Source organism: Notolepis coatsorum (genome assembly GCF_963971535.1).
Source record: "Notolepis coatsorum genome assembly, chromosome: 3".
Taxonomy (NCBI): Eukaryota; Metazoa; Chordata; class Actinopteri; order Aulopiformes; family Paralepididae; genus Notolepis; species Notolepis coatsorum.
In genome coordinates this window covers 96,435,825-96,450,673 of record NC_140167.1, presented here as the reverse complement: position 1 = coordinate 96,450,673, position 14,849 = coordinate 96,435,825, and the positions used below count along the sequence as shown (strand labels likewise).

Sequence of the window (14,849 nt, the reverse complement as noted above, 5' to 3'; positions counted from 1 at the left end):
ATCAGCAAAACGAGAAACACATGGGGGGGGGGGGGGGGGGGGGGGGACAACCCGACAGGATACTAACACAGAAAGGACCGAACACTAGACAAGAGAAACATAACAACAACATACAACAACACAAGGAAACTAACAACTAGGAACATAACACTTAACAGGGGAACATGAAGGGCAAGAGACACAACAGGAGACACAGTAACAGGGGAAGGACACAGAGGAACATGGAAACAATAAAAAGCCACCAGTGCACCAGGAGGGTATGCACTGGTGAGGGTAGTCCAAGGGTGAATGATGGGAATTGTCCAGCAGGTGGGGGAAAGTGAGAAGCAGGGAGAGGGGGGATCAGGGCAGGGAACGGTGAACCGTAACAACAAAGGGTTAATCCTTTCACTACCACAGTACAGAAGGTTAACCTTTCACTACCACACTACAGAAGGTTAACCCTTTCACTACCACACTACAGAAGGTTAACCCTTTCGCTACCACACTACAGAAGGTTAACCTTTCACTAGCACACTACAAATGTTATGGAACGGTGTTGTGGAGGACCCAATAGCAGACAGGAAGAGGAGAGAATAGGCAGGATGAGACGGGGTGTAGTCAAAAATAGAGTTTTACTAAAAAACAAGGCAATAAACAAGGGTTCTCCAAAACGAGAGCACAGCAATGCTGGCAGAGAGAGCAATGGTACAAAAACATTAACTGAAACCTCAGCAGAGCTGGCAGGGAAAAAAGGAACACACTAACTACAAAAACAAACACTATCAAAAACAAACTGCAAACACGAAAACAAAGATGGTGGAAACAACAAAACACTAACACTAGAAAATACTTACTGACAAGTAGGGATGGGCACCGAAACCCGGTTCTAATAGGAACCGGTTCCTAACTTTGTTAATTAATACCCTAGTTACAGTACAGCAACCAAATTAAACTATCAAGTCAACTGAAAATGTGAATAGTATAAAAAAAAAATAAGATAAAAAAAAAAAAAAAAAAAAAAAAAAATCCTGCGAAATAAGCTGTGACCTGTTTTGACCTGCACCTCAAAGAATCGGAAGCGAGAATCGTTTAGAACAGGAATCGATATGGAGAATCGGAATCGGAACCGGAACCGGAATCGTTCAAATCCAAACGATTCCCAACCCTACTGACAAGGCACAGGATACAGAGCATGAGCAAGCACGAGGAGCATCAACATGGAACACTAAACATCAACAGGAACATGGACATCAAACAACAAACCGACAATGGAGTACAGGAAACACACAGCAGATATAGGGAGAACAATTAACACATGGGACACATCAGGGCAATCAGCAAAACGAGAAACACATGGGGGGGGGGGGGGGGGGGGGGGACAACCCGACAGGATACTAACACAGAAAGGACCGAACACTAGACAAGAGAAACATAACAACAACATACAACAACACAAGGAAACTAACAACTAGGAACATAACACTTAACAGGGGAACATGAAGGGCAAGAGACACAACAGGAGACACAGTAACAGGGGAAGGACACAGAGGAACATGGAAACAATAAAAAGCCACCAGTGCACCAGGAGGGTATGCACTGGTGAGGGTAGTCCAAGGGTGAATGATGGGAATTGTCCAGCAGGTGGGGGAAAGTGAGAAGCAGGGAGAGGGGGGATCAGGGCAGGGAACGGTGAACCGTAACAACAAAGGGTTAATCCTTTCACTACCACAGTACAGAAGGTTAACCTTTCACTACCACACTACAGAAGGTTAACCCTTTCACTACCACACTACAGAAGGTTAACCCTTTCGCTACCACACTACAGAAGGTTAACCTTTCACTACCACACTACAGAAGGTTAACCTTTCACTACCACACTACAGAAGGTTAACCCTTTCACTACCACACTACAGAAGGTTAACCTTTCACTACCACACTACAGAAGGTTACCCTTTCACTACCACACTACAAAGGGTTAACACTTTCACTACCACACTACAGAAGGTTACCCTTTTACTACCACACTACAAAGGGTTAACACTTTCACTACCACACTACAGAAGGTTAACACTTTCACTACCACACTACAGAAGGTTAACACTTTCACTACCACACTACAAAGGGTTAATCCTTTCACTACCACACTACAGAAGGTTAACCTTTCACTACCACACTACAGAAGGTTAACCTTTCACTACCACACTACAAAGGGTTGACACTTTCACTACCACACTACAGAAGGTTAATCTTTCACTATCACACTACAAAGGGTTAATCCTTTCACTACCACACTACAGAAGGTTAACCTTTCACTACCACACTACAAATGGTTAATCCTTTCACTACCACACTACAGAAGGTTAACCTTTCACTACCACACTACAAAGGGTTAATCATTTCACTACCACAGAAGGTTAACCTTTCACTACCACACTACAAAGGGGTAACACTTTCACTACCACACTACAGAAGGTTAACACTTTCCCCTAAAAAGTGGTTCCCCCTATCTGACGATGCTTAAAGGTTAGGAGTTACAGTAGAATGGTACCGCGTATCAGATGAGGCTCAAAGGTTAGGAGTTAGAATGGTACCGCGTATTGGATGATGCTTAAAGCTTAGGGTTAGGGTTAGAATGGGCATCGGCAGTGAAGAGTTGGTGTCGCTGCCTCCCTGACCTCAACTGAACGTGTCTTTTATCATCAGCTGTGTGGCAGAACCGTGAGGAGTCCAGCAACTACAGCCAGAGGTATGAAGCCGAGCTGGTCAAAGAGGAAAAAAGGAAAGAGATTGAGGCAGAGATCCGCGTGCAGGTAATGCTGCCCCTGTGGATACACGGACTACAGGATAATAGCACAGTGGCTCAGGAGGTAGAGCGGTCTAGAGACAGTGGCTCAGGAGGTAGAGTGGTCTAGAGACAGTGGCTCAGGAGGTAGAGCGGTCTAGGTCTAGAGAAAGTGGCTCAGGAGGTAGAGCGGTTGTCTGGTAATCTGAAGGTTCCCGGTTCGATTCCCACTCCTTCCTGGCAGCGTGTCGAAGTGGCCTTGAGCAAGACCCTTAACCCCTAATTGCTCCCGATGAGCAGGTTGGCACCTTGGTAATCCTGTGATTACATTTTGTATTTGTACATTGAAGACTTGGGAATAAGAATTGCTACTGTCAAGTAAAGCGTGATTTACTTCGCGTTATTCTGGTTTAATGAAACAGCGGTTTAAAACCGAGAGAATAAGCAGTTGTTAGAATGATAATAATAATAATTAGAACATCAGGCAGTGGTGTTCACTGGTTCGCTCTGTTTCCATCAGGTGGATGAGTTGATGAGTCAGGAGCTCGCTAACCTGAAGCTAGTTGTGGATAAAGTCCCGGCTGCCAAACCCAAGGTAAGCACCCAAGGTGGCAAGGTATATGTGGTGCATTCGTAATATGGGCCAAGGCCAAACGCCATGTGCACGCGTATCTCTCCTCTTTCATGACGGAGCTGGGGACGAGACGGGCGGTCTTTTGTCACATAACAAACACACGCCCAACACTCCACACACACGCACACACACACACGCACACACGCACACACACACACACACAGTCTAGGTGATAAGTGCCGGCCGGCACTTATCACCTAGACTTTGCATAATAATAGGATGCGCGCAATTCTGCCTCAGTGACAAAGCCCAAACGTCGTTTGACCGTGTATGCCCAGCACTGCACCCCTGTTGAACACATTAGAGGTTTGACATGTCTTATATATAACGCTCCAGATGTTTGTTCCTGTTGGTTTACTTTGTGATGTATAGTAATGATGTTCATTTTGCTTAGAAAACTAAAGAAGGCAAAAAGAAAAAAAAGGACAAAGATCTGACAGCTGAGAGGTAAGGTATCATTCTCCTGTGACATATTAGCCAGAGCAACTTCACAAATATTTATACTTTCTTTTCAAGATGCTATAGATAACATTTCTATGTAGAGTAATCATAATAAAAAAATAAAACGAGGAATACAACCACAGAGATTTTAGAAAGGTGTGGAATAAAAGTATTGCTTTAACCCCCAAAATATTTTTTATTAATGAATTTAAAAAATGTGCGGGTCCAAAATGAATGTTGTTGTTTACATGTTGCGTGCATGTATCCCCTCCCTACTTCCCATTTCCCCGCGTGGAATGCATCTGATTGGATAAATGACATGCTGGCGCTGTAGTAGTGTAGTGCATGACATCTAGTGGCTGAATGTTATCTATACCACCACCTAGTGGCTGAATGTTATCTATAGCACCACCTAGTGGCTGAATGTTTCTATAGCACATTTAACTTGTCGGTTTCAGTACAGCATCAAGAGATGCACACGTTGTATATTAATGACATAAGAACAAGGAGCAACAGGCTCATGTGGTTCATCCACCTCCAACAGGAGTCTTGAGTCCCTGGTGGAGGAGTTGGTGGAGCAAGGCTTATTGAAACAGGCAGATGATGTTCTGCTACAGGATTACGTAGGTAAGATATATCATTTGCATGTGATTGTAGCGTGTCACCTTTCAGCACTTATTGCATCTTCGTACATGTGTGATTAAGGCTACTCTTAATTATTTATTTAACCTTTATTTAACCAGGCAGGTCAATTAAGAACAAATTCTTATTTTCAATGACGGCCAGGTGAGAGGACAAAAGGTCCCTCGAAGGGTACAAAAAAAAAGAGACAGATGGTACTGTACATACATCACAGAGGTAAGGTAAATAATTAAAACATGCATCAAACAACCAAATAAAATTACAAGGTATATAATACATGAAGCAGAACAGTCAAATTACAGTTAAAAGGCCGCAGGGTGACAGTTGCAGGTGTGTGTAAACAACTCTGTGATAGAGTCCTTAAAAGTAACACAGGGAACATCTAGCGAGATATGGTGAGCAGCTCTGGTGTTATAGGCCCGTAGATGACCATTTTATTAACAAGTGTATCTAATAAGGAGGGGTCAGACGAGGAAGGTTTTGTAAATTAGTATAAGCCAATGAATTTCTCGGCAAGAGTGTAACGATGGCCAATTTACAGATGTGTACAAGTTGATTGAAAACTTTATTAACAGATTGCAGAATGGGTACAATACAGTACAGCTCAATACAAACAACTGCTAAGAGGATGAAGACCAGAAAAAGCCTTTCGTCTTGTTTACATAAGGGTCCTCCATTTTCAAGTCATCAAGACATTTATGTACATACAAGACATACAAATATACGGTACTGTGTAAGAACGAGAGAACATCATAAAAAATAGAAGTCGAAGGGGAAGAAACTGTACATTAAGCCACAGTGATGTGTTGAAAAGGGGGCATTTGTAGCAAACCTAATTGCTGAGTGATACAAAACATTAAGGCGATCATTGTCTGCATGCATGTAAATGACATGGCCACAGTCAAACAGTGGGAGAATGGACATTTGGACTAGGGAGCGTTTAGCAGAGTAAAGCAGGAGCGATTCCTGTACAAGAAGCCAAATCCTGCAGATATCCAGGTATTTACAAGAGGTGACTGTATCCAGAACTGAACCATTAATAGTTGTGATATTTCCAGGAGGGACAACAGACCTTTTTCCAAACCACATAACTTTTGTTTTAAATGTGTTCAAAACCAGGTTAAGACTAGAGAAGGCAGCCTGTATACTATTGAAGCTGTCTTGAAGAGAGTGCAGAATAGCATCAGGAGAAGGTCCAACTGAATACAAAACTGTGTCATCTGCATACAAATAAATGTTCTACTATACTAACAATGTTATTTATGTATAGAGAGAACAATGTGGGGGCAAGAATGGAACCTTGGGGTACACCTTTAGTGACAGATAAGGGCTGCGACAAGTGGTGATTTTTTTAATATTTTTTTACTTTCTCTTTTTCCCCCTTTCTTTTTCCATCTTTCTCCCATCCCATTGTTAGTCGTTATGCCAATTCCCAATCCCCTACCTGGTCGTTGCGTGCTCTACCCCCTACCGTCGGTCTGGGAGGGCGGAGACTATCACATGCTTCCTCCGACACATGTGTAGCCAATCCCCACTTCTTTTCACCTGGCAGCGCGGACTCTCACTAGGGGAGTGTAACGTGTGGAAGGATCACACTACCTCTCCCAGGACCCGACCTTCATGCTGTGCAGGCGCCCCGACCAATCTGTAGGAGTCGCTGTTTTACAACGACCAGGACCCACCCTTGCCGGCTTCCCACCCGCTGACACTGCCAATTGTGTCAGTAAGGATGGTCGGCCAAGCCGGAGGCAACACAGCTGGATTCGATCCCACTGTCTCTGTGGTGGTAGACAGACGCTTAGTCCGCTGCGCTACCCGGCCGCCCCGACAAGTGGTGATTTAACGCATTGGGTTCTACCAGCCAAATAGTTGGAGTACCAGGCTAAGGAATTGCGGTTAACTCCAATGTTACCAAGTCTGTCTCTGAGGATCCAGTGGTCAACTGTAATCAAATGCTTTTGCAAGATCAATACAAATTGCTGCACAATGTTGTTTGGAATCAAGAGTGGTAAAGATGTCATTGAGGAACTTAAGGAGTTGCAGTGACACAGCCACGCCCAGACCTGGATATAATACTGTGAGAGTCAAGATAAGACTCTTTGTCTTTTAAGCACCGTAAAGCACTTGAGATGATTGTGTGTGCACACACACACACACACACACACACACACACACACACACACACACACACACACACACACACACACACACACACACACACACACACACACACACACACACACACACACACACGCACGCACACACGCACAGTAGCTACTCTTTGAGGATCGGTAGCACTGGAGTTGATTTAGTGGGGAAGTGCTGCCCTCTTCTGGCCTAAGACTGTCAAAACACCTTTAATGACGGGCATTATACGGGCAAAATGGGCATTATAACCTATGGGATCAGGGTCTAGATCAGTGGTTCTCAAACTACGGGTCGCGACCCAAAGTGGGTCGTGGGTAGGTGACAGTGTTGGCAAGTACATTTTTTTTTATAAATTTTTTATGTTCTGCCAACATATTTTGGCTAAATATGCCTCGTTTTATAAATGTATATTGATAACATAGTGCTGTAATAAAAAAGTTTAATAAATATGCATGATCACATTTTGATATTCCTTAATTCCACGTTGAAATTGCGCAATGCATTAAGTGTGGGGTCGCCAAAAAATAAACTAAATAAAATGGGGTCGTGGACTCGTGGTATAAACAAGTTTGAGAACCCCTGGTCCAGATGTTAGGAATCCTGTCCTGTTTTCCACATCTCCTACACCGTTGATTGCAGTGTTTATAGTGGTTTCATCCTTTTCATTCAGGCGACTACAGCTACCTCGGGACAACCCTGAGGCAGACCGACATTGAGCCCATGCCTTCATTATGTGACGTGAGACAGGCTTTGGCTCTCTATGCCGTCTTACCTTTAGGTATGACGACTCATTTCCATTCAAAACCTTTGGTTATCGGGTTATATATAACCCCTATACATACTTACTTGTACACCTGCATGTGACCCATAGCTCTGTATGATAGCATACAATAATGCTGTACTATATATATATATATATATATATATATATATATATATATATATATATATATATATATATATATATATATATATATATATATATATATATATATATTTATTAGTGCTGTCAGGCGATTACACTTTTTTATCTAATTAATTACATGATTTGTAATGAATGAATCTAATCGCATTTTAATCACATAACAATTTTATGCCTGATATTCTATATTCTATAATCATATTTCAAATTGCATGTGTCCGGATGGCAGAATTCAGTACTGTATCTACAAAACCTTCTGTTTAATCATCTTCCATTCATTAATTTGCTTAGATTTTTCAGGTCTGGTCAATTTTAGCATGCTTTTATTCACAGTCAAAGATGAAAAAGAAAAGAAAAAAAGATTTAATTGATATTCTCATTTGGTTCATTACAATTTAATCAAGCCTAGTAACAGACACAGTATTTCTGACATGGGAATACATTCCCTAAGATCCATAGATGTCCCTAGAATCAGATACCAAGAACATGCAAATGGACCATATTAAAAAAAAGTCTGTACGTTCTTATGGAATGAATGAGATAAAAAAAAATTTATTTAAACTGCAATAAACTGACAGCCCTAATATATATATATATTTAATCTCATCGCATATATATATCGATCCACACCTGTGTGTACATACCTGCATATAATCCTTTTACATATCTGTAGTATCTACATACTAGTACATACTATAGTATCTATCTATATCTGTACATATCCTACTCTTTACTTACACTGCTGGCCAGTAGGTCTATGACTACTACCATACTATCTTCATACATGTATCACTGTACATGTTATACTACAACTCTGTACATACATCTGATTAGCACTACACTCAGTAGTACTAATTTGTATATTTTGTACCCAGTTTAATCACCTGCACATTGTATATTGCTGTTGCACTTTACTGCTACATTTGCACTCTGGTTGGATGCCAAACTTCTTTTTGTTTTACTGTACTTGTGCTGTATGATGATACACTTGAATCTAATCTGATCTAATCGTGCTCGGGTAAACGTATTGATAGTGAAGTGTGTGTTGTGTTGTGCGCAGGCTCCCAGGTCGTCCATGAGAGAGCTCCTCTGGTCAAGGCCATCCTGCTGGCCGGGCCGGCTGGCGTGGGGAAGAAGATGTTGGTCCATGCCATCTGCCAGGAGACGGGCGCCAACCTGTTTGATCTTTCACCCCTGAACACAGCCGGGAAGTACCCGGGCAAGACCGGCCTTGCTCTGATGCTCCACATGGTCTTCAAGGTAACCTACCGGTATACCGGCAAAGACCGTTGCCTTTTTGCATTTAACAAGGTTATAATGGATATTATAATTCTAAGATTAGATTAGAATCACATGTATTGTCATCATACTGTCATGGTTTTTGCCTTATTTCACCTTTCTGTGAGGGACAGCTGTCTATTTTTGCTTTATTTCACCTCTCTGTGAGGGATAGCTGTCAATCCCTGTTCCCTGTGGTTAATTGCCTCATGGGTCGGCAGGTGTGTGGGCTTGATTGCACCTGATGCAGTGCAGCTGTGCCTATGGCCATGTGGAGTCTATTTAAGTTTGGAGATTGCAGTGTCAACTGCTTTTTCATTTTCCTTGTGCTGGCTATGCTTTTGGTCAGGCTTCTTATATTTAATTGTAGTGCTGCCCTATTCAGCATTTAGCCTTCTTTTGTAGCTATACTCGTTTTTGTCTACTGGCTTAGTTTACACTTTATTTTATAAAGGCTGAGTCCTTTATGGTAGTGTTTTCTTTTGTTCTTTTGGAACTGCCCTTTGCACATAAACTTCCTTGGTGGAGGTTTATTGTTTTATGTTTGCAATATAAACTCTGTTTTTAGGAGTTGCCTTTGTGGCTTATTTATTTTCTCTACAATACCTCTTTAATGAGTGTCGTCCTGTTTTTTTGGACATTACTTATTTTCTTGAATACTCACTTTGAGGCTTCCACCTGTAAAGGTTGTTTTGTGTTGTTTATTTTTCCCCTTCTCCTAAAACGTCTGCGTAAGCAGTAGGGTTGGGCACCGAAAACCGGTTCTAATAGGAACCGGTTCCTAACTTCCGGTTCTGGAAAAAAAATCTCCTTCGAAATAAGCTGTGACCTGTTTTGACCTGCACCTCAAAGAATCGGAATCGAGAATCGTTTAGAACAGGAATCGATATGGAGAATCGGAATCGGAACCGGAATCGTTCAAATCCAAACGATGCCCAACCCTAGTAAGCAGTTAGTGGTCATCCGTTTTACGTAAAACTTTAAGAATCCCTATTATCTGCTCATGACCCACACACACACCCACAGCCCTCACACATACAGCAGGAAATAAGTTTGGCATCCAACCAGAGTGCAAATGTAACAGTAAAGTGCAACAGCACAATATACAATGTACAGGTGATTAAACTGGGTATAAAATATATAAATTAGTACTACTGGGTGTGGGGGTACTACTGAGAGGGCATACATACCCTCATCTCGCACCTTGTTGCCCATATGTGCATGTCCAGAGTTAATTATATTGTATATTGTTTACAGTGCCTTTTTATTCTATTTTTATTTTTACTTATCCACTGTACTATAATTCTGTGACCTGTACCTGTATGTCTTCTACTACCTGTACCTGTACCTCCCCCCTCCCCCATGCTGCTATGATGCCTGAATTTCCCCAAGGGGATCAATAAAGGAATATCTTATCTTATCTTAGATGTACTAATATACTGTCTATTATATATACTATTATATACTGTAGGTACTGTAATATGTACTATATTTGTGTACTGTAATGTGTACTATATGTATGTACTATGTAGTATGTACGTATGTAAATAAAAAAATTATAATAATTTAAAAAAACGAAACGTAAGTCTTCAGGGGTAGGGCCCGACAAGCCTAGTGCTTCTCCCTAGCCCTTTTTGGACAATTGGACAATGCTGCAATAGCAGCTGGTAAAACGTTGGCGATTTATGGAATGACCATTGTTATGTGTCCAAAACTCGAAATAAAAAATAACTGCACTGAACTGTATGTACAGAGTTGTAATACCAATATTTACAGTGATACAGGTATAAAGCATAACTAGTAAGAGTAGGTAAGGGATATGTACAGATATAGATATAGTATCTACAGATATGCAAAAGGATTATGTGCATGTATGACAGGTGGTTAGATATACTGTATATACGGTAAGAATCAATATATATATACATACATACAGTATATACAGCATTATTGTACATGCTATCATACAGAATTATATGGATTATATGCAGGTGTATAAGTAAGAGGATTTATGCAGACAGATACAGTATGGATATGTATATATATGCAGTAAATATAAATATATAATGTTTTTATGCAGTATATACATCCATCTATCCCTCCAACCACCCCAGTGTTTCATTATGACCCTGTGATTACTGTATTGTAAATGAGGGCTATTTAATTGTATTGATTTATTGTACTGTAAATGAGAGTAAGATATTCCTTTATTAATCCCCTTGGGGAAATTCCAGTGACACACACATACAGCTCATCGTCTCATTAATAACAACATATCACAATCATTACATTTTTACAGTAACAACGGCACAACATAAATTCACACAGACATGTACATTTGTTGACATGTCATCTACAGAATGCCTGAGGCTACGTTTAGACGAGCGTTTTGGGATGGAAGTCTGAACAGAAACCGCAAAAGTCGTCTTGCGGTTTCACTTTTAATTTTGCGTTTAGACGAGCGTTTTGGGGTGGAATTCTCCATGCAGACGAGGCTGTAACAACTCGAGACAACGGAGCCCCGCTGTCACACGATTGGCGCATATGTCACATGACGTGCTGTGAAGACCCGCCCTACTCTGCCTCTGATTCGCAGAGTGTGGGTGGGGAATGTGATTGGACCAAAGCAGAGTCACTCACAGACAGTGGGTCCAGTCATAATAGTTGTGATAGCCGCGGGACAGATTCTTGTGTATTTAAAAGTACTGCCAATGTAGCCTTCAGGTGATCGCCATGGATAGAATCAGACATGCTTTGTTTACGCTTCTAGGCTACTGGCGCATGCCTGTGATGTAAGCAGTAGGCGCGACGAGAGCCTTGACGACCCTTTCGTCATCGTTTTATGCGGTTTGACAGTTTAGACGAGAGCGCAAAGGTTTACCGTTTCTAGGAATTCCACCCTGGAAGGTGGTCTCACTTTTTTACGGTTTCACCCCGTAAAAACGCCATTTCCGTATAAACGAAAGGCACATCTGAAAAAATATTTTTGCGGATTCACCTGCTAGCGTTTCCGTCTAAACGGGGCCTGAGACGCCATATGCGATAGTCGGCTGCAACAACAACAAAGTGTCTGAAACAAAGTGTCATCGCGCCAGGTGGCGGGAGGGAGGGCGGAAAAGATTGTCCAGAGGGAGGGGGCATGGACTGGGGGATAGGACTTTGGTGATGAAACAGTCTTAGGCCCCCCCCCCCCCCCCCAGCATGCGTACTAGTCGGCTGCCGTCACCATCACGTGGGAGTGGCGCCGGGCGTACACGCGGGAGGGGGGATTGGGTAGGGATTGGGGGTGGGGGAAGCCGCTCGCCATTCTTATCTCCCAGGGGGCCTTCGACTCCACAGCTCTCTGGTTCGACCTTGGTCCAGGAATTTGTTTTGGCTGACTGACATTTATCCCAGCCACGTCACTTTAAATTTGATTTGAATAGAGTGAAATATAACTATTGATTTGAGTGGAGTGAGTTTTAACAACTCCGTCCAATGACTGAATGCATTATTAGTCCAAGTGTCCAAGTGTCTTAATCAGTTCATTTTGGTAGGTCCTGTGCGCGGTAAACGGATCCAAAATCTTCTTATTGCAGTCCAAAAGCTTCGATAATCCAAAAATGACCACGTCTTCAAGTTGGTAGCCCGATTATGATGTCCCAATAGGCAGAGAGGGTTAGCCTTATTCTGCTTCTTGAAGAAAATATGCAATCCACTGATCAGATCCATTTAGAGTTGATTTGATATCTTTTTTATGCTCGTTATACTTGCTCGTTTTATACTTATTTTATGTCTGCATTTTATGCATTGCTCTTGATCTGGCAATTGTGTGCTCCTTTTATGCCTGTCTTAAATTTTTTGTAATAATTTTTTTTTGCTGCAATTCTTGTATGAAAGGTGCTATACAAATAAAGTGTATTCTTCTTATTATTATAACGTCTGTGCAGGTTGCCAGGCTGATGCAGCCTTCGGTCGTATGGATTGGAGATGCAGAGAAGATGTTTTACAAGAAAGTCCCCAAGGAGGAGAAACAGGTACGAGAGAGACGTGGCGACCGACCACAGGTCTATTGCAACCACACAGTATGAATTCTGCACTTTGTTGGATCTGGTGATTTATGAGATTCCATACTTCCATGACATGACTCAGTTAGATCCCAAACGTTTGAAGAAAGACTTGCCCAAGATCCTCAAGACGATCAAAGGAGAGGATCGTGTTTTAATAGTGGGGACGACGAAGGATCCTGTCAGCGCTGATATGTCCCTGTGTAAGGTGTTCAGCAAGATCATCCTGATCCCACGGCCCGACTACGGCTCCAGATACGGTATGTTTGCTAACCCTAACCCTAGCAGCTGACAGTCATAGTATCTATCTACGGCTCGAGACACGGTAAGGACACTCATGTTTACTGTAACAGCTAACAGTTATAGTATCTCTAAATAGTAAAACCTTTGTTTTAAAAAGGCAGTTTGTGACACCTACTGTATAGTACCTGACTGCCTAGGTGTTAAAAACGCAGCCAAACTTTTGATTGGATTTTCTCTGCACTGAGACTTGAGGTTTAACTAGATTCAAATAAGCATATCTTCTTTTCAGATTTCAGATATGTATGACACGTCATTTGAAAGCTTAGCTTACTGTACTTTCATAATCTGTAGAAATCTGAAAAATGACACTTGTGCCACGAACTGCTGGGCTCAGTCACAATTTTAACTTTGTTTATACCTACAGCATGAATATACATTTTATTGGTACTATACGTTGAATGACCTTTCGAAGCGGTTTTGTCTCCAGTCATATGGAAGCAACTGATCATGAAGTGTGGAGGTGAGGTGACCGGCGCCCTGGACCTCAGTTCCCTGGCCAAGATCTCTGATGGCTACACCCAGGGTCACATGGTCCAGGTGACCCGGGGCGTCCTGACCCAGCGCCGGCTCCTGCAGCAGGCCAAGAGGCCCCTGACCGCCGTCGAGTTTGTGGACCCCCTGGCCAAGATGGACCCTGTGCTTCGAGACGAGGAAGAGGCCCTGAAGGTACAGCAGACCTAGATCATGTTTACATTTTAATTAAATGTTTCAACTTCAACTTCAAACTACTTTATTTTCCTTTCGGAACTTAATTTGTGCAGTAGTTAAAAGACAAACATACAGTCACAATACATAGACACTCACCACTATAAAAAAACATCAACTACATCAAAACTACAGTAAAAAACACCACTATAAAAAACACCAACTACATTAAAACTACAGTACTTAAAAGCATGATATATTCAAATCCATATGGAGCAATTCTATGTATTAAAATAATAAATAATAATAATACAGATGATATGCGGCCATCAGGTGGAAGGAGAGTCTATTGTTAGCAGGTAGTCCAAAGTCCGTGGGGGGGGGGGGGGGGGGGGGGGGGGGCGCAGTCCGGCCTCCACCAGACCTAGGCGTTCAGCAGTCTGATGGAGGTAGGCACGAAGCTATCTAAGCCCCTTTTATTCAGCGTCGAAGCTCTGTATCGGCGGCCTGAGGGCATTAGTTTGTGATGGGTGTGAAGGGTGTGTGTGTGTTGTCCTCAACTATTTGAGAGGCCTTCTTAACTGTCAAGTTTCTTGTGGATGCTGCAGAGTGGCTCCTGGTCCTGGTTTATTGGTTCAGTGAGAGTGGCTTGGATATTTTTGTTTTGTTTCTGCTTTTGTAATAATTCCGTGCTTTATTTGTCTCTTCAGAGCTGGTACACCAAGACGCCCCTGGGAAAGAAGCGGCTAGCTTCCGCTGAGGCAGAGAAGGAAGATCCTAAGGATTCAAAGAAGAAACAGAAGAAATGAAATCTAATTTTATTACCACAAATTTAATTAAACTCAAGAACTTAGATTATAGGTGTAGGTGTAGGCCTAAGGGGTGTTCCCCAACAATTGAGTAGTAGATCAAAATATTACTGTTTCATGTTACTTAAATCCTCTTCTCAAAGACTGATCTGTCTCATCTAGTACCTTTCCATAGTTTAAAGAGACCCCATCTTTTGCCCAGCATATTTTCATTCTT

At 42.1% G+C, this 14,849-nt stretch overlaps 1 protein-coding gene across 1 annotated transcript in view; it reads left to right on the top strand.

The window, feature by feature from the left end:
- The window catches only part of LOC311225925 (dynein regulatory complex protein 11-like), a gene marked incomplete at both ends in the record, with an annotated part of 65,021 nt that extends 50,389 nt beyond the window's left edge, over positions 1 to 14,632 (top strand). The window contains 10 exons of the mRNA XM_084311316.1: positions 2,686 to 2,792; positions 3,285 to 3,380; positions 3,793 to 3,845; positions 4,384 to 4,466; positions 7,300 to 7,407; positions 8,612 to 8,811; positions 12,759 to 12,845; positions 12,961 to 13,135; positions 13,606 to 13,844; positions 14,534 to 14,632. Of these exons, the coding sequence (XP_084167442.1) occupies positions 2,686 to 2,792; positions 3,285 to 3,380; positions 3,793 to 3,845; positions 4,384 to 4,466; positions 7,300 to 7,407; positions 8,612 to 8,811; positions 12,759 to 12,845; positions 12,961 to 13,135; positions 13,606 to 13,844; positions 14,534 to 14,632 (1,247 nt within the window). The remainder of the gene's footprint in view (positions 1 to 2,685; positions 2,793 to 3,284; positions 3,381 to 3,792; positions 3,846 to 4,383; positions 4,467 to 7,299; positions 7,408 to 8,611; positions 8,812 to 12,758; positions 12,846 to 12,960; positions 13,136 to 13,605; positions 13,845 to 14,533) is intronic.
- Positions 14,633 to 14,849: the final 217 nt, after the last annotated feature.